The sequence below is a fragment of the Drosophila biarmipes genome, chromosome 3R (assembly GCF_025231255.1).
Source record: "Drosophila biarmipes strain raj3 chromosome 3R, RU_DBia_V1.1, whole genome shotgun sequence".
Taxonomy (NCBI): Eukaryota; Metazoa; Arthropoda; class Insecta; order Diptera; family Drosophilidae; genus Drosophila; species Drosophila biarmipes.
The window spans coordinates 17,503,407-17,525,926 of NC_066616.1; the positions used below are offsets into that span (position 1 = coordinate 17,503,407).

General features: G+C 43.6%; 4 protein-coding genes across 6 annotated transcripts; 3 read left to right on the forward strand and 1 right to left on the reverse strand.

Moving 5' to 3' along the window:
• Window positions 1-451: 451 nt before the first annotated feature.
• Window positions 452-6,892, reverse strand: LOC108031843 (adenylosuccinate synthetase). Its single transcript, XM_017105593.3, has 5 exons — window positions 6,601-6,892; window positions 4,029-4,131; window positions 1,838-2,117; window positions 1,406-1,766; window positions 452-1,343 (listed from the first exon to the last, which is right to left on the reverse strand). Exons 1-5 carry the CDS (start codon window positions 6,763-6,765, stop codon window positions 915-917), a joined length of 1,338 nt encoding a protein of 445 aa, XP_016961082.1. The 5' UTR covers window positions 6,766-6,892; the 3' UTR covers window positions 452-914.
• A 492-nt stretch (window positions 6,893-7,384) lies between these two features.
• Window positions 7,385-8,709, forward strand: LOC108031809 (zinc finger HIT domain-containing protein 2). The gene is made up of 2 exons (XM_017105532.2): window positions 7,385-7,465; window positions 7,524-8,709. Exons 1-2 carry the CDS (start codon window positions 7,437-7,439, stop codon window positions 8,674-8,676), a joined length of 1,182 nt encoding a protein of 393 aa, XP_016961021.1. The 5' UTR covers window positions 7,385-7,436; the 3' UTR covers window positions 8,677-8,709.
• A 71-nt stretch (window positions 8,710-8,780) lies between these two features.
• Window positions 8,781-16,423, forward strand: LOC108031808 (protein kinase C and casein kinase substrate in neurons protein 1). Of its 3 annotated transcripts, none has more exons than XM_050888623.1 (10): window positions 8,781-8,799; window positions 11,325-11,431; window positions 11,840-11,949; window positions 13,591-13,928; window positions 14,316-14,542; window positions 14,607-14,727; window positions 14,797-14,907; window positions 14,963-15,177; window positions 15,324-15,481; window positions 15,583-16,423. In XM_050888623.1, exons 2-10 carry the CDS (start codon window positions 11,328-11,330, stop codon window positions 15,687-15,689), a joined length of 1,491 nt encoding a protein of 496 aa, XP_050744580.1. In that variant the 5' UTR covers window positions 8,781-8,799; window positions 11,325-11,327; the 3' UTR covers window positions 15,690-16,423. The 3 variants fall into 3 exon arrangements, with proteins under 3 accessions (XP_050744580.1, XP_016961019.1, XP_016961020.1); XM_017105530.3 differs by having other exon boundaries at window positions 8,782-8,799; window positions 14,966-15,177; XM_017105531.3 differs by lacking the exon at window positions 8,781-8,799 and adding an exon at window positions 9,205-9,296.
• A 1,784-nt stretch (window positions 16,424-18,207) lies between these two features.
• On the forward strand, window positions 18,208-21,183 carry LOC108032218 (uncharacterized). Its single transcript, XM_017106080.2, has 3 exons — window positions 18,208-19,062; window positions 19,116-19,404; window positions 19,575-21,183. The coding sequence occupies exons 1-3, from the start codon at window positions 18,377-18,379 to the stop codon at window positions 20,754-20,756; spliced, it is 2,157 nt and encodes a 718-aa protein (XP_016961569.1). The 5' UTR covers window positions 18,208-18,376; the 3' UTR covers window positions 20,757-21,183.
• Window positions 21,184-22,520: the final 1,337 nt, after the last annotated feature.

Here is a 22,520-nt window from a genome sequence, read left to right on the forward strand (position 1 = left end):
ATATACCAAAAGTCGTGGTCGGGATGACCGCGCACTCAAACTTAGTTTTAAAAAGAAAACTTTTTGAAAACTGGGTTTAGTTTATAAATCAAATAAAAACAATAATGTTAGTGGAATTCGCGGTTTTGAATTTAACTACTGCAGTTTAAGGCGGATGACATAAATATATCACGTTTTTATTGGGTAAGTAATAAAAACCAAAGATGGATTTTATAAACTTTATTTTTTAATTTAAAAATATTGAAAAACTGCAAAGGTTTATGAATAAAACGCTATATTAAAAAGACAGGCAAGGCATTGGCCCTAACACTTTTATTGTAAGTCATCAAGTCTTTAAGATTTTGCAACGTAATAAAATAAAAAACATTAAAAATCCAATAACACATAGCCTGGATTATACTATAAACTTCAATTTAAACAACGAATCATCCCAAATGAAAGACAATCACTGTTAGACTTTAAAATGTATTTACCTTGCGACACAATTACACAAGTCAGAGCACACTGTTGTATTTAAATATTAAAACAACATCATTTAGTTATTGTACAATAAAAAATATCTGCTTCCCTTTGCATACAAAAAATCTGAAACTGCACCTGATGATCTTAAAAACTAAGTACGTCCTCATCAAACAAGAAGTTATAGTATATATATGCGTGCGAGCCCCGGACGGCGCCGCTTCAAATGATTTTGTGAACATCAAAACTAAAAAGTATAACTTAAAGAAGCAATAGGCTAATAATTTGTGTCCAAATGTTGTAGATAGTCGAAATATTAGTTGCATTTGTGGGTTAGGTCTGTAGTTGTGGTTTGGATAGTTTAAGCGCCGTTTCTGGCTAATGGGCTCTAAAGCGTTTCCGTCTCATATACACAAAATCGTAGGCATAAGTACGTCGGCACACTTGCTGGCTGGTTAATGCACGTTGATGATGGACTCGCGGCCCTTTCCGACGCCCACCCAGCGCACGGGCACGCTCAGCTCGCTCTCCAGGAACCGGACGTAGCTCTGGGCGTTCTCCGGCAGCTCCTTGAAGTTGCGTATGTGCTCGGTGGACGTCCGCCACCCCGGCAGCACGGCGTACTCCACCTCAATGCTTCCCAGCTCGGCAATGGTGCCTGGGAAGTGATCGAGCTTCTCGCCACTGGGCTTCTTGTAGGCCACGGCCACCTTGATCTCGGCCAGCGTGTCGAGAATGTCCAGCTTGGTCAGACAGATGCAAGTGTAGCCGTTGACCAGCGACGTGTATTTCAGCAGCGGGATGTCCAGCCAGCCGCAGCGGCGCTTTCGCTTGGTGGTGACACCGATCTCAAAGCCGCGCGTCTGCAGCAAGTCGCCAATTTCCTGGATAATACGAATAGATCATAAGCAACGTAATTCGAAGGCTTAACCAAGACTGCACTCACATTCAGCTGTTCGGTGGGGAAGGGACCATCGCCCACTCGCGTCGTATAGGCCTTGACCACGCCAATCACCTCGCCAATCGTCTGCGGTGGCAGACCCAGACCCGTGAGAACGCCGCCAATGCTGCAGTTGCTGCTCGTCACATACGGGTACGTGCCGAAGTCAATGTCCAGCATGGCCGCGTTGGCGCCCTCGACCAGGATCGTCTTGCCGTTGCGCAGGGCGGTGTGCAGGAAGCAAATGGTGTCCTTGACATAGGGTCGCACCTTATCCGCGTAGTCCTTGTAGCGGGCCAGCTCCGCCTCCACGTCCACATTAATCGATGGGAACAGGCGCACGTGCGTGGCCACAATCGACTTGAACCTGAATGGGGGTCAAAGAGGGCGGTTAGAATCTGGGTTCCCCGAGTTCCCCGGGCACAACTCCTCTCTCACTTGTCGCTAAACAGGTTGAAGTCGCCGAGCAGTTCGCCCACTCGGATGCCGTTGCGGGTGGCCTTGCTGGAGTAGGCCGGACCGATGCCCTTCTTGGTGGTACCCAGCGACTTGCCGCCCTTCTCGGCCTCCTGCATGCCATCCACATGCTGGTGGAAGTCGAACACCAGGTGGGCACGGTCCGAGATGATCAGCCGGTTCTCCAGATGCTGCAGCCCCTTGGCCTCGTTCTTCAGCACCTCGTCGAACAGCGAGGGCAGGTGGATGACGACGCCGTTGCCTGCAAATGTCAAGCCAAAAGTTTTAGTACTCGCTCTTAATCCGGGGGATTTCCCCATTTGCAGAGCAGTGCATTAAACGAGCAATAAATAACCAGCGAACTGCGGTTGGGTGTCATGTGATTGCAACGGCAGGGTGATTTACGTAAGGGGGCTCCGAAATTGGGTTCCGTAAATGGCCCCTGCAATTGCCGTGAACTCGTTTCGGTAATGGGGAACCTTTAAAAGGGAGGCAAGAGCATTTTCTAACTAACATTTTGCTTTACAGATCGAATTGTTATTATTTGTCGATCGCCCATATATAGTACTTATGACGTCTTAAGTTATATATGGTTTACAAAAAAGTCCTAAAATCTACGATAGAGGTCTTAAACTCCCAAGGTTTTCTTGGGCTTTGTTTTAAAGCTTTTATAACAGTGCCAGGCTAGTGAGCCAAATATTAGTCTTCAATACTTGGACTTTCTCCAAGGGTCCCTATAAAAAGCAATCAAGATAGGGCGTTCTTTGTTCAACTCTAATGCCACATAAGAACCGCTCCGAAAGTCGTGAGATTAGGCCGCTTTTAAAGGCTGATATCCAAATCGGGCAGAGACATTGTTGCATAACAAACAGGCGGGTTGACGAAACCGGGGGTCCGTGGAACCAATTTGGAAATCATAATGCCGAGGCACGCGAGCCGGCTCAACGAACGGGGTCGTTGGGAACTGAGCTCCGCGGGGCTGGGAAATTGAAAATAATAAGTTAATTGCCTGATTAGAATAATTTTCCGCTACATGAGGGCCTGAGTGTGTTTGTGGCCCGAGTGTCATAAACGATATCTGAAAGGCAAAAGCTCTGGGGGCTTCTAATGGGGTGGGTTCGCCGCTGGCTTGGTGCGGCTCTGACTATCTCGCAAATTAGTCTTGTGACAAGCGATGACAGTGCGGATTGGCTTGTTGCTCTGGACAAACAGTGGCACCCACATCGAGCCACACACCCTGCATGCAACATCGATTAAACTTTGACAAAGTTGCGAAATATTGACAAGCCAGCGACCTTGGCGGTGACAGTCAGTGACGTCACTCTGGCACTGGCTGGCACAAAGGTGATATATGTACATCTGATTTAATTATCTCAATTGCTTATCTACAGAAATAGCTTGTAGAAAACCTTTCATTTTCATGGGCACGCGGCGCACCAAAGTCGAAAAACAGACCAACTGACCCGCAAGCCAATGTCAATGATGCACTAAATCTTTGCCAGAAATTCCTCGCCTACATCTGCCTTTGCATACATCAGAATAATAGAGGCGGAATATATGTAGCTGCATATAGGTTGGCGCGATACGTTCCATTTCAGTTCGCCACTAAGAGCACAACAAACGGACAACAGAACGTATATTTACGACCTATACTGTAGGCGAAAATGCTGTATATATTATAGATCTCAAATCAAGAAAACAAAAGTGGAAAGGCCGAGAGGAAGGGAATCGCTTTCTTACTTTCATTGACAAGCCTTCTCTATAGTACGTGGCTATATATTTTCACAACAGCAATAATAAATACTAAGGAAAGTAAAAAAAAGTACATTGTTTTTATGGGTTATGGGAGATACTTGGAAAATATTAGATCTTATATAATGTATTTTTAAATTTGTAAGTAGTATCATTACTTATTATTGATCTGTGTAGATTCTGAACATTGAAACAAAAGTTTTATATAGATTCCTAACATATCAACCGAAGGTTTATTTATATAGAAGATATATCCCTATAATCGTAAATTTAACTTAAAAATGGAGAAAGGAAAAGTGGATAACCCTGCTTACTTTCATGGATACATTATCATCACTACAGTCAGAACCATCTTCTTAGAGCTGCATTGATCCCTGCATATCCTGGCTACATATTTTCCACCTCCATGAACCCAACTTACCGATGACGGAAACGCACTTCTCGTTCACAACGCCACTGGGCAGGAGATGAAAGTCGAACTCCGTGCCATTAGCCACCACAGTGTGTCCGGCATTATTGCCGCCCTGCGGAGAGAAGAGATTGAAAAATGAGCTCTACATTTCCCAGATATACACAAGATAGGTATAGGTGTTGATATACAAAATTAGCATTATTTGTTTTGCTTTCGCTGCTGCGGCGGCAGAGAGGGAAAACAAAGATTGTGTGAAAAATAAATAAATATTATAGGTGTATTTCCCATCGAATGGGGAATATATGCCCCACGTGCCTGCAGCTAATATCAAATGACAATAGGCGAAAACGTTTCCACCCGCACAGAGAGCTACGACCATGTTCACGTAAGCACTCGAGAAATTTAATGTGTTTTCCTTTTCATTTTGGCAACTGTACAAAAAATTGTCTACACTTCGCTAATCTAACGAAATTTGTCTTCTATATTAATATACACTGTAAGGTGAATAGAAAAAAACGATTAGCGACAGGAAAGAGTGAAAATTCTGGAACCTTCACAAATCATTGCTAAAAACCAAAAACAAGCTAATCAAAATGTTTGCGCGGTGCCAAGGAGAGGGCTTATGGCTTATGGCTTACAGTCCGGGCCAGTGATAAGATACGGGGAAATGGCGAGATCGCAATCTGGGGCTCCTCAGTCCATGGCCTTTCGCGACGCAATATGCGGAATTCGGAGCAGAGCACTCAGACTATAGTCTACATACTATATAATGATGTCGCCATCGGAATCGCCCTAGGGGCGTGCCGGTCGTGTGACTCAGTGCGATAATCATCCGGGCATGTTATTATGTAAGGCGGCTCCGATAAGAGCTCTTTGATTCTGCTGAGCCACCTTGATGCCTGGAGCCTGCTCTCCGCGGCATATCGTCCAATGAACTGCGTAGGTGGTTCTGAGAAATCAACAAGTTGCTTGGCATAAACAATCCATTAATAGCACGCAATTCCCCAGGCCCACGGATGTTTGTGTGGCCGGAGTTCTGGGGAATGGAGTTTGCCGGGAGGCCGGTGATTCTGCACGGGTTGCATTTCCCCAGGTTCTGCGAGCAAGTGGTCTCCAAGTTTCTGGCGAATGATGTTGGCGGTTATGTAAACTTGGCGGTCCGCCGAGCGAGCGGCACAGTTGTGTGCAACAGGGACGGGAATAGGAATTAACGTCAGCCGCGAAAGAGACGGCGAGCGAGGCGGGAAAGAGACGGCCAAGCACCAGTGACGAATTTTGCTGCGCCAGCATTGTTGGCAGACTTGCTGACGGAATAATGGTGGTGTTGGCAGAAGTAGCTAGAGATCCCCAGCTGGATTTTAGAGGTGCTAGGACAACGGACACCTTAAACGGACCAAACTGTTAAGGGGAAGAATGGGATGACAATTGTGCTAGGACACTGAAAGTTCTATAAGAAGACGAAAACATATTTGGCCTATTGTTGGTTTTGAGCTTTAAAATAAGTGCTGTCAAATACTCCCTCAAATAAGGGAAAAAATTAATGATTTCTTTAATAATATTGTTTATTTTTAAACAAAAGAAAAGATTTTGAGGAATTAGAGATTTGATGTTGATTAGCTTTTAAAATAACACAAATTTTTATTCCATATAATGAAACAGAATTGTCAAAACTATCCTTATATATTCAGGGAAATGAATTCTAGTGTTTAGACGTAGCTAGAATTTCCAAATCTTTACAAAGTATGTCATTACAAAGGTCAATCGATTATCAGGAAACTCTGAACAACGGAGCTCAATCCCTTTTAAGCTGAGCAAAACAGTTTTTCTAAACTAAATTAAACCTTAAAAAAGCTACTAATCGAAATCCATATAAGAACGCTAAGTTTAAAAGTCCTTAGAATATTTCTCAGTTAAGATAATAATAAGTTAGTTGTCGACCAAACGCAGTTCTCTTTCTACTAATTAAATTATCTTTTTTTGGTTACTTTAATAGTAGGCCTAATATTAAAGAGGTTCCACTTAAGTACTATTCAATATACTAAATAGTGGACCCATCTACCAGAAAAAAAGAACTACTAAGCTCAAAACTTTTTACATATTTCGAAGCCCATCTGAGCTTGATATCAGCTTGCGACACCTGCTGCACCCGGCTAGTTCCTGACCTCCGGAACAAGCCAGATGCGGCGGGAAACCCGCTGTGGGGGCAGCACCGCGGCATACACACCAGCACATGGGAACGCCAGTGGAAGCGGGAAGGGGAGAGGCAGATAGGAGCACACATGCGCGCTCCGCACGAACACTTGGACAAACAGGCCCACGGACGGACACGGACGCACACAGACGCAGCCACATGGCGGGATGGCAGAATTGATAAATACAAATGGGAAAGCATGCGGCGGCGGCGGCGGCGGCCGAAAAGAGCGATAGTGTGTGGTTGGAAAAAGGTGGCTCATCTGGTGAAATACGCAGAAGCTGGGTGGCTGGGCGGGTTGTCCTTGGGCAAGGATACCGCTTGTAATCAGTGCCCCTTGGGAGCAGACTTTTTGATGTTCCCCCCCTGTGGGCTGTGCCCCGTTCTCACCTGACACCTGCACACGATGTCCACTTCGGAGGCCAGCATGTCCACCACTTTGCCCTTGCCCTCGTCGCCCCACTGGGCGCCCAGGACGACGTCCACCTTGGACTTGTACATCTTGGTGCGGCCCTGGTGCAGCTGCTCGTAGTGCGTGCCGTTGGTGGCTGACATTTCCCCGGAGCGGATAGGATCGGATCGGAGCACGGAACACGGAACGCGGATCTCGGGCACTCGGAAGTCGAAGTCTCGGCGGTCTGGTCGTTCGCGAACACGTTGTGATTATTCTCTGCTGGCTGCGCTGCACTATAAAACAAACAGGGGGCGGTCTGGCGCGGACGAACGGTCCTACTGCGCGGGGGATTTACCGCGGCCCGTTGCGAGGGTAACACCAAACGCGTTGCACGGTTGGAGAATACGGTCTTATTTAAATGATTTCAAATTATGTTCCTTAGAGTTATTTATTTATTGAACTTAAAACCATTTCGTATTTAACATCATTAAACATTTATTTTCTTTTTAGTTTTTTCTTCACTTTTTGTGTTGAACACCTAACACCTGGCTTTACTCCTAATACAAAAAGCCAGTTATTGTGAAAAGTACACCTAAGTGGTTAGGATTGCCCTGATATGGCAAATATAATACAAAATTCTTACGATAATTATAGTAAATACCATAGACCTATATTAAAATGTTCTAATAAAACGGTTACTTGTCGGAAATCTTATTCAAAAAACCGTTTTCTAGAGTGCAATTTTAAGACTTTAAGGTAACTTTAAAAATGATGGTCATACTTCAGCGACCAGCTGTTTACGACCGCATTATTTTGTTTATTCTTTTTAACCATGTCGGAAGCTGAGGAAAAGTGTCATTTGTATGTAACTGAGCAGTATTATATGGAATTACGTTCTATAATATCTACTTTCCTGCAGCTGTCGCGAAGCGCCCTTCAAGTACACCTGCCCCAAGTGCAATGCCCTGTACTGCAGTGTGGGATGCTACAAGTCCAAGGAGCACCTCAAATGCTCCGAGGAATTCTACAAATCCTGCATCCAGGACGAACTTGCGGGAGCCACGGTGACGCAGGAAAGCCAGGAGGACGTGAGGAAAATATACGACATATTGAAGAGGATGCGGGAATCGGACAATGGCTTCTGTCCCCAGGATTTCGATAATGATGGGTTGGAAAATCCTTTGGATTCGGACGGAGGCGATGAGGGAGAGGCAGAAGATGAAGAAGGGGAAGAGATTCCTGGAGAGGAAGATTTACTTGATGACGTTGAAGAAGACATAGCTGCTCGACTTAAGGGCGTCGATATCAATGATGCGGACGAAGTTTGGAGCAGGCTAACCACGGAGGAGCAAGAGGAGTTCCAGAAACTAATCACAAACGGTGACATTATGAAGCTCATGCCGGACTACAAGGCCTGGTGGATCAAGCCAAAGAACTCCAAGATTGTGGTTATTCCCACGCCCGAAGAGGCTGCCAAGAAAGAGAGCCCTGCGCCCGAAATATACGGGAATATTGCCAAGTTCTCGGACATTTGTAAAAAGACTCCTTCGCCCTGCCTGCACTTTAATCTGTGGAACATCCTGAGCGCCTACGCCTGTGTGGCTCGCTTTTTTGGCGGCGAACAGAGAACAAATGCCAGTGAAGCGGTGGCCCATCTCGTCAATCTTAGTGCCACCTTAAAGTATGGCACCAACTTTGAGGATGCCGAGGACGCCATTGTCTCCGTCGAGATGGAGGCCATCACTACGGGGAATGGGCCTGCGGGAGCGGCACCCGTGGGAAGTGCGGCAGCAGGGGCGAATTTCCTGGTGGAAAGCCGGGATCAACTGCAGCAGGATGCCCGCCAGCTGATGGCTTCAAAGGAGCACAAATTGGCCGCTCTCAGCGATGTGCTTCACCTCCTACAGCAGACAAAGACCATGAGCAGGCGGAAGAATCCACAAGAAGCCGAGTTCCAGAAACTATTCGCCCTGGCCAGCGGAAGTGTAGAGCTGGATCGCACAAAACTGACCCAGCTTGTGCGGAAGATCGAGTTCATGCTGTCGTATGTGGCGCGGGAAGAGGTCCTTTGAGATTTCCGTCAAAATATACATTTTTAAATTCCATACGCTTGTGTTTCTTCATCCGGTTTTATTTTGGCTGCCAAAATGGAAGGGATCTTCGATCTGTTTTTGCAGCCTTTTCTGCACATATTTGTAAGTAGTGAGATACATGTGGGAAGTTTGTTATTTAAATATTTGAAAATTTAAGAAAACTTTTTCTACGACTGCTCAAAAAGTATTTTGATGCATGTGTTTCTTGAATAATAAAAATTTCTTTGGTTAAATTTTTAAAATTTGTGGGTTTCGCCCCACCCCGACCTATAAAGTAAACATGTACAGAAAATGGTCACCCAAATATTAAAATAAATTCTTTCTCCCCTCTAAAAATATATTTGAGTGCTATTCTTCTTTTCTAAGCTATTTTTAATAAGATAACCAAGTTCTAATTTATCTGTATTTTACAAAATTAACTTACATTTTAAACAAACCTTGGTATCTTTGTGGTATTTTTAAAGAAAGTATTTTTCTCCTCCCCGCTTGGTATGTTCCAACGGCCGCCGCACGGTCACACCGCCATAGTTTTTTTAGTTTTTGGCGATTCCAGACACACACTCGAGTTGTAGTGCTTTTTTACGCTATTTTGTTATTTGGTAGGTGGTCGCTCCACTTCGGATTAACCTGTCAAAAAAGACAATTACGGGGATTACCTGACAGCGATTAAAAGCGCAGTGCAGCAGCGGCAGCAACAACAACGCAAGCGATCGCAATTTAGAACATTTCGTGTAAACGCGTTTGGGTGTAGCGGAATTTCGCTTCCCAGTGTGTGTGTGTGAGTGCGCCCCGAGAGTGTGTCTGGTGTGCGTGTCGGTGTGCGTCTGGCAACAACAAAATCCAATCGGCCAGCAAGTGCTCTTCGTACGCTTCGCCTGCTAGAAATTAGTGCAAAGCGAACCACTTTAATCGCAGCAGCACCCTAAAACCTTATGTAAGGTGTGCTGGAAGACGATGCAAATATTTACAGTTAAACGGGCCGCAGAGACAAGTTCAATCTGAAAGATAAACGAGTTGGTCAGTTGTGGAGAGGGGGTGGGGGAGGGCGAGGGGGTTCTTATCGCTCAAGTGTGCGACGTGTTAGCTTAGGTGGTGTGCGTGAGTGTGTGTGTGCGCGCGTGTCTGTGTGAGCCGTAAAGTTGCTTATCTATCTCCACAAATATGCGAAGTATGCGTCAACCTGTTTGTAAACTTTCTGCTGGCCATTTCCACGCTCACGAAGCACGAAAATCGCAAAGAGCCGCGACTTCACATCTATTATTTATAGCCGATGATGAGGAAAACCCGTAAGCGCATCGCATACGCCGCTGCCGATGACGCCCAAAACAAGTCAACCTCAGAGATTCAAGATGCCAAACTCGTCATCCATCGCCGAGAGTCTTTGTGAGGCGCTGATTAAACACCAGCCACTATTATTCTGCATATGTATGTATGCCCCTACATATGCATACCGGTCAATGTCTGCTGATAACACAACCGTTAGGCGGCCATGCGGGTGTGTGCGTGGCGGAGCCCAAGGCGACTGCATTGTTTACGAACAGCTGATGCAGGGAAACTCCTCCGATAAGATACCCAGTTTTCCCACCGGAAAAAGGGGAAAGTAATACCCTACACAGAAATCAAAGGCCGATAAGGCACGATAGCTAATTTGACAATTTAAGGGGGAGATAACGGACTGTCGGGGTGATAAGCTCGGGAATATCTAAATTTAATTTTCAATCATTCAAATTGAAAGTCATAAATCATTAAAATAACAATATTTAAACTCCTTTGATAAGATAAACAAGTTTCCCTCTGTGAAGCATAAAACTACACAGGAAGAAAATTAAATGCTAGGCATAAGTAAAATAATATCTAAATTTAATTTTTATCATTTCAATTTTAAATTCATAAATAAATAAAGTAATAATATTTAAACTTTTTTGATAAGATAGATAACTTTCCCCCTGGAAAGCATACAACTACACAGAAAGAAAATAACAATTTTAAATAGTTACTTTATAATTTGTTAAGTTTCTTAAAATGTTATAATAAATGGACTGAGTATTTTTCTGTTTAAGAACTTTAGATACTAGCATTTAAATCTGTTAGTAAAATAAGGTGATTAAGATGGCAAACTAAAAAGTTCTGATAAAGCGCCGAAGTATCTTATCATGCACATATTAAAATGATATTCTCTATGTGCCATATGCAATCTTATGGGTTTCGCAATGAGTCAGTGAGTCAGGGGTGAGAAGTCCACTCTTTATCAATGGGGACACTCGGCAAAGCCCACAAGAAATACGATCGTTGATAAGCTCCAATAATTAAAGTTCTACCTGTTGCATCAATGGCCAGGAATTTCTCAATCGAATCGAATTAGGCAAACAATTAATTTGCTCTTCACTCGACTCGTTTGGCTATAGTATATTGTTTAACAAACGACTGGTTGGCCCCAGATAAACACTACGAAAATACAAGTTTGCCTATAAACAAAGAGCCTTTCTGTTGTTGCTCTTACTACCGCTGCGGCGTGGATGTTGTTTATGGCGGCAGCGTCTATTTACGTAACCAAAACTCATATTTTATGATTATTGCGCCTGAGCCCCGGGTGTGTGTGATTGATTAATATCGATTGGAACCCACAGGAAATGTCCCACCACAGCGATGATCAGCTCCTGCAGGCTGGAAGCGAATCCTTCTGGGAGCCCGGAAACTATAAACGCACCACCAAGCGGATCGAGGATGGTTACAAGTGAGTGGATGCTCCCCAGGGAGTCTAAATGCACAGAGAAAAAAGCCAGCCTTACTTATGTCATCCCGATTTCGTCATATCATTATAAACGCTTGTGGACTACCAATGCATTCAGTAGGTCATGAAATTTCATCAAGTTGTATGTGAACAGAATGGGAAATAAGAGGGTATATTTACATTGCTTTTTCAGAGACTTTCTAGTTAACGTTTTAATGTTAATTTTTGTTACATGAAATTGCATTGCTATTGCAAGTTATATTTAGCAAATGACTTAACTGGTAGTTTTTCTCTGTGCACCAAGACTTGGACCTCTGGGTCATTGCCAGCTGAATCCATCGGAACGCGAACCCAGGCCCAAATCCAAAACCGGTTTGCATTATTGTGATTTTTGTCTCATTTCGCCCGCAGACTCTGCAATGACCTACAGCAACTGATACAGGAGCGTGCCGAAATCGAGAAGGGATATGCGAAAAGCCTGCGCACCTGGTCAAAGAAATGGGGTGAACTCATTGAGAAAGGTGAGTGGGTAGCGGGTGGGGGCGAGGGCGGTGCTCGTTGCCGGTGGTCATGAGGCAACATCTGCCATGTAAGCCTCCTATTTGTTAACACATTCATTCACGAGCTTTGGGCCCAGTGGAGCATCAAGTGACCCGCTCACGCTGAATTCCCAGCACTTATTTGGCCCACTGGCTGTTCTTATTTTCCACATTCTGTACATCATTCTGAGCATTGTTGTTGCCGTTGTGCGATAAGTGGCTTAAGCTATTAATGGCTCTTTTTTACCTTTTTCGTTACCTCGTTTTTGTCGGTTGTACTCAGCAAAAGATTCGCACTGTGGTTCAAAGCTGCCGGCCCAATTTATTAAAATATGTTAATGAGCAGGGCAAAGTGTTTAGATTAACTAACATAAACATTTGCTAAAGCACACAATTTGTTCTAGACCAAAATTCAATTTGGCAGAGATGTGCGGAAAGGAGATGCTTAAGGAAAGATAAATAGATACAAACAAAATGCAGGTTTTTTATGGGCACTTTAAATACCATAGAATTTTTAAAAAATCTTTGAATTTCTTTTAGTTATTAAAACTTTTCAAGAAAGTTAGACCCGTAAAATGATTACACCAACGTACCAACCTACCAAATTTATGATTGAAACCTATTTTTGAACTACTTGGCGACTGTTTTCCTTGGTTTGGCTGGCGCCAGAAGGCCGTAAGGGCCCGCGGCATTGCTCCATTCCTATTCCTTATTTACGGAATTGGGTCTCTGACCATTTTTGGCGGATGTCCGGCACAGTGTGCGCGCTTCTTCGTGAAATGAAATCGAGTACAGCGCTTGCAAAGTTGGAAACCGCTTTGCCTCATTGCTGCTGCTGTTCCTATTGCTGCTATTCGCTGTGACCGCCTCTGCACGGAATTCTCAGTGTCCACTTTCACAGTAACCATACCAGCAATGGGCAATTGCAAAAGCGACTGCCACTTCCTCCGCCTCCGAGTTCGCTTTGTATTTTCTTAGCTGGCCAGCGTATTTGTGCGGAATTTGCCTAGCTGCGTCTGGCCAAAGATACAGATGTGCGACCACAGATATACAGATAGATAGACTCGTAGATACGCAGACGGAGAGGCAGAAGCGCTGGCCAGTGGCCCATTGCCCGGTGCCAAAGCAAACCGGCACCAAAGCGTCGCTTGAAATGGTTTCAAAAATCAATGCGACGGGGAAAATAGAACGAGTTATTTCTGTGCTAAGCGTCTCAATTTCTATATCGTATCTTTGTCTGTGTGTCTTAGCAGGGGGAACTGGGCCTGGGTAATGGTGAGACGTTCGTTAGGCAAACGAGTTCCGTGCACTGCCAATTATAAGACGAGCATCATATCAATTTGATTGCGGTGCGCTATAGTGCCCAATAAAAAATGCCAAAAATGTGCGATGTTGCTCGATCGCAGCACCCATACAAGCGCTCTGATTCTTTCGAGTATTTGCTGTACCTATGGCTACATATATACGAGTATCTTGCGGCTGCGGCTGATTAGATAAACCAGGTGAACGAGGGGCCCACGATGACGTCAGCGGGAGACGGCTCGACTTGGCGACACGCTTGTAATCTGTTGTTAATTGAGAATCGCTACGAGAGATATAAAACCCATGCTTGATTTGTTTCAGGGCCGGAATACGGAACCACGGAGGCGGCCTGGAAGGGCGTGCTGACCGAGTCTGAGCGCATCTCCGACGTTCACATGAAGATCAAGGACAACCTGTGCAACGATGTCAACAGCCAGATCAAGACGTGGCAGAAGGAGAACTACCATCACACGCTCATGCAGATCAAGGAGCGCAAGGACCTGGAGGACCTGTTCAAGAAGGCCCAGAAGCCCTGGGCCAAGCTTCTGGCCAAGGTCGAGAAGGCCAAGGCGGACTACCACTCGGCCTGCAAGACGGAACGCAGTGCCACCAACCAGGAGCGCAATGCCAATGCCGACAGCTCGTTGTCGCCGGATCAGGTAAGAGCTTTAGAGGTTTTCTAACTGCTAGTTAAACTTACATGAAGATAGTACATTTTACTTTCTTAAACGAGGCTCTTTGATTTGCAGGTCACATCTGCATTACTAAATTATTTGCATTTCCATATTAACTATATATATTTTTGGAAATCGGAACAATTCAGATTCTTTTGCTTTAATTCGTATATGAAGCTGAAATCCAAATACTTATCTTCGCAAGGGAAACAAATAAACATTCAATTTAATTTATGAGTTTATATTAAACGAGGCATTAACAAACACATATCTCAAAAAGAATATTTCCTTTAAAAATCACCAAAGTTAGACTTCATTTATTAAGTAGTATATCAAAAGATTTCGCATTAATTTCCTCTTTCTATTAAACAGGTGAAGAAAATGCACGATAGAGTGCAGAAGACCAAAGATCAAGTGCAAAAGTGCCGCGAGAAGTACGAGCAGGCGATTGCCGAAATCACCAAATACAATTCGGTGTACATTGAGGACATGACATCCGTGTTTGATAAGTGCCAAACCTTTGAGAAGACGCGGTTGCAGTTCTTCAAGGAAATCCTGTTCAACGTGCACTCCTGTCTGGACCTCACCAAAGTGCAAAGGTGCAAATTAATTTATATATGATGTTAGAACACCCTTTAAATAATACTTTTCCCTACCGTACAGCCTGCCCCAAATCTACGAGGAGTTCTCCCACACGATCAACAATGCAGACCAGCAGAAAGACCTGAAATGGTGGTCGAACAATCACGGCATCAACATGGCCATGAACTGGCCCTCATTTGTGGTGAGTTTGCTGTTACATCGAAGCACTGGCTCGGCCGCTAATGGAACTTCCGCTTTGTTAACTTAACAGGAATACACGGAGGAGTTCCGTGACATTGCCAAGGGCAACAAATCAAAAGAGGCACTGCCGGCAGCACCCATCACGCTCATCAATCAGCGACCTGTGGCCGAGGATGTGCACGTAAGCCGCGTTGACCGCCGAGTAATTAAAATCAGACTGAGCCCCAGTTCTTTAGCAGGAATACCCCTCGACGAACAGCCTGAAGAAGAACACCAGCACCTTGAGCAGTGTCAGCAGCAGGCAAAGTGTGAAGAGCGAAGTAGCGACCACGCAATCCTCAGCCACCACATCGGAAGCCAAAACGTCGGCGGCAATCGCCGGCACTGCGACGGCAACGGCAGCAGCGGCCACGGCGGCATCGGCGGCATCCAATCGCAATTCGAGCGTAACGTAAGTTGAAACAGTTTGTATTGTTTTGAATTACACTCGGACTGCTCGATGGCGGGCTGGCTGGATTGCTGGCTGGCCCAGAGACACGTCGCGTTGAGTGCGCTCATTTTCATTGAACTAATTGATTTCAATTTGTATACACACAGCAACGGCAACGGCAAAGTCGATGCAAATCCATTCGACGAGGAGGAGGAGTGGGACGAGGGCGACAACGTGCTGGTGGACAACGGTGAGCCGGGCGTGCCGGTCAAAGCGCTGTATGATTACGAGGGCGCTGAAAGTGATGAGCTCACATTCAAACAAGGTGTGTGTGGAAGCCCTCCATATGATAATCTCCACTGGTCTTTGGTCACCGCTCACCGCCTTTACTCACCCTTTTCACCCTTTCACCCGGCTCATTTTCAGGTGATGTTTTCGAGAAGCTCGAAGATGAAGACGAACAAGGCTGGTGCAAGGGACGCATGAATGGGCGCGTCGGCCTGTATCCGGCCAACTATGTGGAGACCGCGTAAGCCGGCGAGGCGGAATGGTGGATCAGTGGAAGTCGTTAAGCAGATATATATACATGCAGATACGTATATATAGCATTACAGCGAGGTTAGAGACGCATTACGGATTGCGTATACAGTAAATGAGTCGTTGATGAAAATATTACCATACATATGTATTAGAAATTGTTATGAGCAATCGCTCGCACTATGCGTACTCCGATAGTGTGCGGCATCTGAGGCATCTAAGGCATTGGGCGTTCAGTCTCCTTTCGAGCGATAGATGCACCAATGGCGATACCGATCAACCAACCAACCTACCAATCAACTCACCAACAGTAGCAATGCGGCCGTTAGATGGCCGATTCGAACATACAGATACAGATATGTAACAGAAAACTTAGCGAAAAGTCGTCAACAGAACAATAAGTGTAAACGTCAATGTATGAAACGACATTACAAATTAAATGTATTATGTAATTTATGCTATGTATAACAAACTGAAACTGAAATTATGTATTTTTTGTCACGATGCGGCCGCAATTTTACTCCCTCTCTGTGCCGATAACCTTTTTTGTGGCCAAACGAGGGGACGCAGCGTAATCTTTGGCATATTTACAATATAGCATTTGTAATGCGTTTCTTGAACATTTTATTATTTATGAAGTTTTGTGTATACATGCGTATTGAATTATGTATACTGTACATGTACATTTTAAAATGACTTAAATTATTGAAATAAAACAAACAAAACCCGAGACTGGCCTCTTTATTTTGGTGGAATGTAGTTGTGATATTGGTTTCATTATACATCTTAATAATTTTGTGGCACATTTTTCATTAATTAAATATATTGTGTGGTATAAGGTTTTCAGATTCTGCAGACTTGAATATTTTTTTTTGATGATTGTGGTATTCTTTTAGGCTTGAAAATTAAAGATTAAATTTTAAAGAGTGTGTGTCAAAGTTAGAGGTGACAAAGAGCAATTTATAGTAAATTTAAGAGCAGGAAAACTGCTTACAAGATTTTCTGTTAATCCAATTTTTTATAAAGATTACAGTTCTAATTACGGATTGACTTTTGAAGATAGACGCTTTAAGAGGAAAATAAATAAATGAAATGTAAACATTTTTCAACTGGATAAATTAATGTTGATTTGCTTCATAAATTAATGGATATTTTCAAGACTCGCTCTTCGTGGCCTAAACTAAGGAGCATCTCAATCTTATAATAGTTATCCCTAAATCAACTAAAAATGTAAAAAACGTTTTTCGGAAAAATATCTAAATTGACTTAAATTAGGCCATGACTTTATGTGCCATAAGAAAAGGACAAGAATCTTTTAATTCCTTTTATACTGTGTATTTATTTTCCATCATAATCTTTTTTTCGCCTTCTCTTTAATGTGCCCTACAGCATTTTCTTTAGCTGTGTTCATTGTAGATAAATAGTCGTCGGATTACGTTATCAAAAATAATTTGAAAATTACACTGAATAAATAATTGAATTAATATTCCTTCAATTTGATTAAGGGCATATTATTTTAATACTAAATATATAATGTTATATTTTTTTCATATCAATTAGCATATTATTTTTTTCAATACAAAAATCTTTACTTGGTAAGCAGATAATAATAGAATTATTACAATGCCGTGAGCAGTGTGAATTCACCTTCATTATTTGTTTTTGCAACAGCTCATCAATTTACAACAACATTTTAATTACCACGCAAACCATATAGATTTGACGTCTGGCTCTTTTCGGGAGCTGCCGAGAATATTGACTACTATATATATCGGAAAAGGGCAAGACGACCTTAAATTTGTGGTTACTACGTTATCCAAAACGCTGTTTACCAGAAAAACATATGTAAGAACTTGACATACTTGAAGATAACGTGGCAAAGTATAGTAACTGCATCGCAGTAAATAGATTCAGTAGTATGAGGTTGTAAAAAATGTGTAGTTACCAAATGCACTAGTCATTTTGCAAAATAAACCAAAAAGCTTTTTTTCCAGTCTTTGGGGAGGATCGTGCCTATTTGTTAACAATGAATTCTTTTTACCTTGTATGCAGTGACAGCATAACAATTTTTTTGTATCTTATGTATAGAGTCATTGCCTTTAAAGACCCGCTCAAACGCCTCAAATAGCCCATGCAAATTTATTATGAGATTCGTTTTATGGGTGGTTTTTACAGTCGAGCTTCTTTGGCTAGACACTTGACTTCCTTAATTAAGTGAAATCTAATCTTTAGCATGGGTTCTAAGAACCATCGATTCTTAAGAACTAGCTCCAACCTTGCTACCATTAAACGACAGGTGCCCCCCACAGATGGTAGATTTTTAAGTTCCTGAAAAATTGACAAAAAGTATGGGGATATTATCTAATTCCCAAAAAATTTTAGAAGTATTATCTGGTAGTTGTCTGGTAGCTTTACCTTGTAAAGCTTACGAGTAGTTACTGTTCGAGTAATAGATAGATAGCAGTTCGCGCTATTGAAAGCTATTGTTTAATATGCTGGTGCAGTTGTGCATAAGATCGCGAACCGAGCGGACATATAGGGTCCGGTTTCTAATAACTAGCGGAAATGGTGTCGATAAGCCCAGTTCTAGAACAAGGACTTTACGCGAACTAAAATGATCAAATAAAAACTATTTTATGCATGAAAAGAGAGAAGTTCACTTTTGAATTGTGTCATTTCTAACATGACGAACATTAAATATGAACTGATTCCAACGGAGGAGGAACTGCCTAGTAAAAAGAGAGCTCCGAAATGGCTGGTCAAAATATGCTTTATAATTGTGGTGCTCCTTATTTTAGCTTTATACAATCTGAGTACGGCAAAGTATCAGCATGAGAATAGCACAGTGCTTTTTCCCAGTGATCCTCGGGAACCTTTGTTGGAGAGGAGTACAGTCAATAAACAAAGTACCTTGGATACCGCATATGAGACCAGTACTATTAGTTCTATTAAAGTGTATGAGACTACCAAAAATGCAGTATTAAGTGAAAATGGAGTTTTCACAGAGGAGCAAACTGAGAAGAGTACAAAAGCCCTTGTGGAGGATTTTACAGAGTCAAGCACTTTGCCACAGATGGATGAAGAATCGACCACAGAAGCCTTATATCCATTGGAAACGAAATCTGGAGTAAAATACTTCGTCAACAGCCCCCAGTGCCAGATGGGCCATCCGAATGCCTTCGCCAGGAACATTCTGAGTATCTTCAAGAGACATCACTATATAGTGTGTGATGGGAGCAGCGACATGATCACAGTGAACTTCAACGAGACGGACAGCACCTACAGGCTGCACCAGAACGAGAACAGCACCTGCTGCTTCAAGCAGATCCTGCGAGCGGGAGTTTCAACCATGGCGGATCACAAGTACAAGTAAGTTCCCAGGGGCTCCTAGAGATGGACACTGAAGCTGAATATCCCGGCAGGCTTGGTCCGTGCGTGGAATTCCAGCAGGACTTCCTAGTTCCCACCGATGTGACGGCCATGATCACGTATTGCCGCCGGCCTCCGTTCGACAAGGTGTCGCAAAAGGATGCCTTTAGCTTTGTGCATCCGCAGAGGGAGTTCATCAGAGACCCCACTGCGGATAAAAGACCTAGTGTTTTGCTCTGGGGCATCGACTCCATTTCCCGCATGACTCTGGAGCTGTCGATGCCCAGGATGTATGAGTACCTCAACGCGCAACATTGGTACGAGCTCCAGGGCTACAATAAGGTATTTAAATTCTGAAAACTAAACATATATCATATTAAATTTTATAAAGAGTGTGTTATTATAATTATAAATATTTATTTTTTAAAAAACTTATCATGTAAACATAGTCATGATGAATTCTGTAGTACCATCATTTTTCATCTATTTTATCAATTACCTCTTAACCTCAGATGGGCGACAACACCTTTCCAAATCTGATGGCGGTTCTCACGGGATTCAACAAAACCCACGCCAACGATCAGTGCCAACCCGACAAGGTGGGTGGCCTGGACGCCTGCCCGCTCATTTGGAAGGACTTCAAGGCGAAGGGCTACACAACTGGCTTCGCCGAGGACTGGAGCGCCTACTCCACCTTCGACTATTCCAGCAGGGGTTTCCTCCGCCCGCCGACGGACATGTACGGCCGACCGCTAATCCTGGCCGTGGAGCGGGAGCTTAAGATGACGGTCCAGAGTCAACTGCCCTTCTGCCTGGGACGCAAATCCTCTTCCGAGTACATCTACGACCTGGGCGTCCAGTTCGCCAGGGTCAACCGGAATCGCACCTTTTTTGGCATGCTGTGGACCAACACCTTCAGCCACAATGACTTCACCATGCCCTCGGCCATGGACGAGAAGATGGTGAAGTACATGCGCACGTTGGACAGAAACGGCGTAATGGACAACACCATCATCATCTTCTTCAGCGACCACGGCTCGAGATTCGGACCACTGAGGGTGCTGGACAGTGGTTTCGTGGAGGAACGACTGCCCTTCATCTATATCCGTGTGCCGCGTTGGATTCGCGAGAAGTATCCGAAGTTTGTGCAAAATCTGCAGGTGAACAGGAATCGCCTCACATCTCCATATGATATCCATGCCACGCTGCGGCACATCCTAGAGTTAGACACTCCAACAGAGAAGCTTCCTCATCCCGAAGGCTGTCCCACCTGCCATAGTGTCTTCGAGGAGATGGCCTGGTCCAGGAACTGCTCCCAGGCGGGGATTGAGGACCACTGGTGCGCCTGCGATACCTTCTCCAAGGTACCCACAACGGATCCCAGTGCCAGGAGTATGTCCACTCAGCTGGTGGAGGCCATCAACCAGTTTGTGGCTGGTAAAAAGGGAACGAGACGATGCCGTCGGCTGAAAGTGGACCGAATATCCTCGGTGCAGCAGAGGGGCACCTCGGATCAGTACCTCATCCAACTAACTGTCCAGCCTAGCAGCGCCATCTTCGAGGCCACGGTTAAGTGGGATGCCAGTGCCGGAGTGATCTCTATCCGGGTGCCCAGCATCAGTCGCCTGGACTCCTACTACGGGACGTCACACTGTTCCTCGGTTAAGGAGACCAAAAAGTTCTGCATCTGCTGAGTTCCAGGTCGAAACTCTGGGCAACCGCAAGACCGCACAAAAAAGGACTCGTTACTCTAATCTGTCGGATCTCGGGGCCTTTGTTCCTGGATGGTACGGAGGCCTATCACTAGGGTTGATCTTTCGGAGGATGGCTAGTTGCTGGCAACTGTTTTGGCAAGCGTAATTGCGGCCAGCCGATTGTGCGAATGGAAAATTAGTTGACAATTACATGACAATTGGCAGATATCCGGGTAATTGCCTTGTGATTAGTAAAAGATACCAGCACAAATTCATTTTAATCTCTGCAAACATTTTTGTGTACTGCCAAAATTGCATTTTTAAAACTTTTTTATAATTAATCCTATTCCAAAAAGCTGAAGTGATTAAATTATATCTGTAATAAATAGAGAATTAAAAAGAAATCTTGCTTGAAATCTTGTCCAAATATGTGATACAATTTTTTATGAACCAGTTACTCAGTTTACCTCTTAATTAATGTTTTAGTGCCCTATGATAATATATTATACAATACCTATAAAATATTTTTTTTTATTAAGCTAACGATATGTGTCAATTCACTAGAAGTGCTGCTATCTCGCGGCTCTTTCTTTGTTGGTTTCTGTAGATATGACAAAGAACAAAGACACTAATCAGATATTACACGTTAGTAAATATTTTCAGATTTCCAGTTGATTCTTGAGTATCTTCAAAGGTGCGGGGATTCACAAGCTCATAAAAATAAAACCATATAACTTTAAAATGATCTAATTGTTTAAATTTGAGCAAGTATTACTCATTACTTGTCATTAACAAGCTTTTCTCTCTCTTGGTAATTACATGGCATTCTATTTTGCGGGCTATCCAGTGGCTATTATAATTAACTATGAAATTGATACTTTAAGAACTCAGCGAGGGTTGCCTCAAAACTCGTTTCGCAAAGGCAACTGTTATGAAAACAAACGTACGAATCAATCAAAACATACGCGCATCAAAATATATCAGGCTCAACTTGTTTTCCCATCGAAAGGGATGGAATGGAATGGGATCTGATAGGATGGGAGGGTTCGCGGGAAAACATGGCAGCGGATGGGATGAGAACCACCCTTTACCACCCAACGATAATCACAACAAATCAAAAACTATCAAAATGTTTTTGGGATCGGTTACAAAAACCGAAGATCGAATTTTCTGCCGATACTAAAATTATGTTTTTATAAATCTGCTTACATTTTGAGGACATATTACTGTAGGTTATTATATATATGGTGCTAAAATTATATAATACGATTAATAGAACCGCGTAAATAAACAATTTTAATGATAAAATAAATGAATACACAAAATCTGAAACAATCGTTTATTATTTAGTTATTAAATTAGTTTATACCACCCCTTAAAACGTGAAAATCATAGTATTACCCCTTTTAAGCAAGGGTATACAGCTGTTGGCGTTAAACAGTAGCTGAATTTGATATTGAGTGAGAGACAATTGAGCTCGTGTACTTTATTGCCTTCGTGGCCTAATCTCGGCCGCTGATAAGGGTAATATAATTGAGGCGAAGGACTTCTACCTGGTCGGAGACGGAGATGGGAAACGCCTATTAAGCGGCTCGCTGCTTCCGAATGAGATTTGTATTGGGCCAGGCCAATCTCGTCGTCCTGCCAGACAGGGATGGCCATAGTATCTGCCGGCGATGCAAATGGCGGCGATGGGAGGTCCTTGGATAAATAGCTCGTGGATGCGCAGCGAACTCAGCAGTAGCACTTCGACCGACAAGCCGA

Excerpts from the sequence above, each read along its gene's own strand:
- LOC108031843 (XM_017105593.3), bottom strand. The coding sequence starts at position 6,765 with ATGTCAGCCACCAACGGCACGCACTACGAGCAGCTGCACCAGGGCCGC. Across the intron at positions 2,118-4,028 it reads GAAGTGCGTTTCCGTCATCG|GCAACGGCGTCGTCATCCAC; the intron begins GTAAGTTGGGTT and ends TGACATTTGCAG. Across the intron at positions 1,344-1,405 it reads TCCCCACCGAACAGCTGAAT|GAAATTGGCGACTTGCTGCA; the intron begins GTGAGTGCAGTC and ends CGTATTATCCAG.
- LOC108031809 (XM_017105532.2), top strand. The coding sequence starts at position 7,437 with ATGTCGGAAGCTGAGGAAAAGTGTCATTT. Across the intron at positions 7,466-7,523 it reads GCTGAGGAAAAGTGTCATTT|CTGTCGCGAAGCGCCCTTCA; the intron begins GTATGTAACTGA and ends ACTTTCCTGCAG.
- LOC108031808 (XM_050888623.1), top strand. The coding sequence starts at position 11,328 with ATGTCCCACCACAGCGATGATCAGCTCCTGCAGGCTGGAAGCGAATCC. Across the intron at positions 13,929-14,315 it reads GCTCGTTGTCGCCGGATCAG|GTGAAGAAAATGCACGATAG; the intron begins GTAAGAGCTTTA and ends TCTATTAAACAG. Across the intron at positions 14,728-14,796 it reads TGAACTGGCCCTCATTTGTG|GAATACACGGAGGAGTTCCG; the intron begins GTGAGTTTGCTG and ends TTAACTTAACAG.
- LOC108032218 (XM_017106080.2), top strand. The coding sequence starts at position 18,377 with ATGACGAACATTAAATATGAACTGATTCCAACGGAGGAGGAACTGCCT. Across the intron at positions 19,063-19,115 it reads ATGGCGGATCACAAGTACAA|GCTTGGTCCGTGCGTGGAAT; the intron begins GTAAGTTCCCAG and ends ATATCCCGGCAG. Across the intron at positions 19,405-19,574 it reads AGCTCCAGGGCTACAATAAG|ATGGGCGACAACACCTTTCC; the intron begins GTATTTAAATTC and ends TCTTAACCTCAG.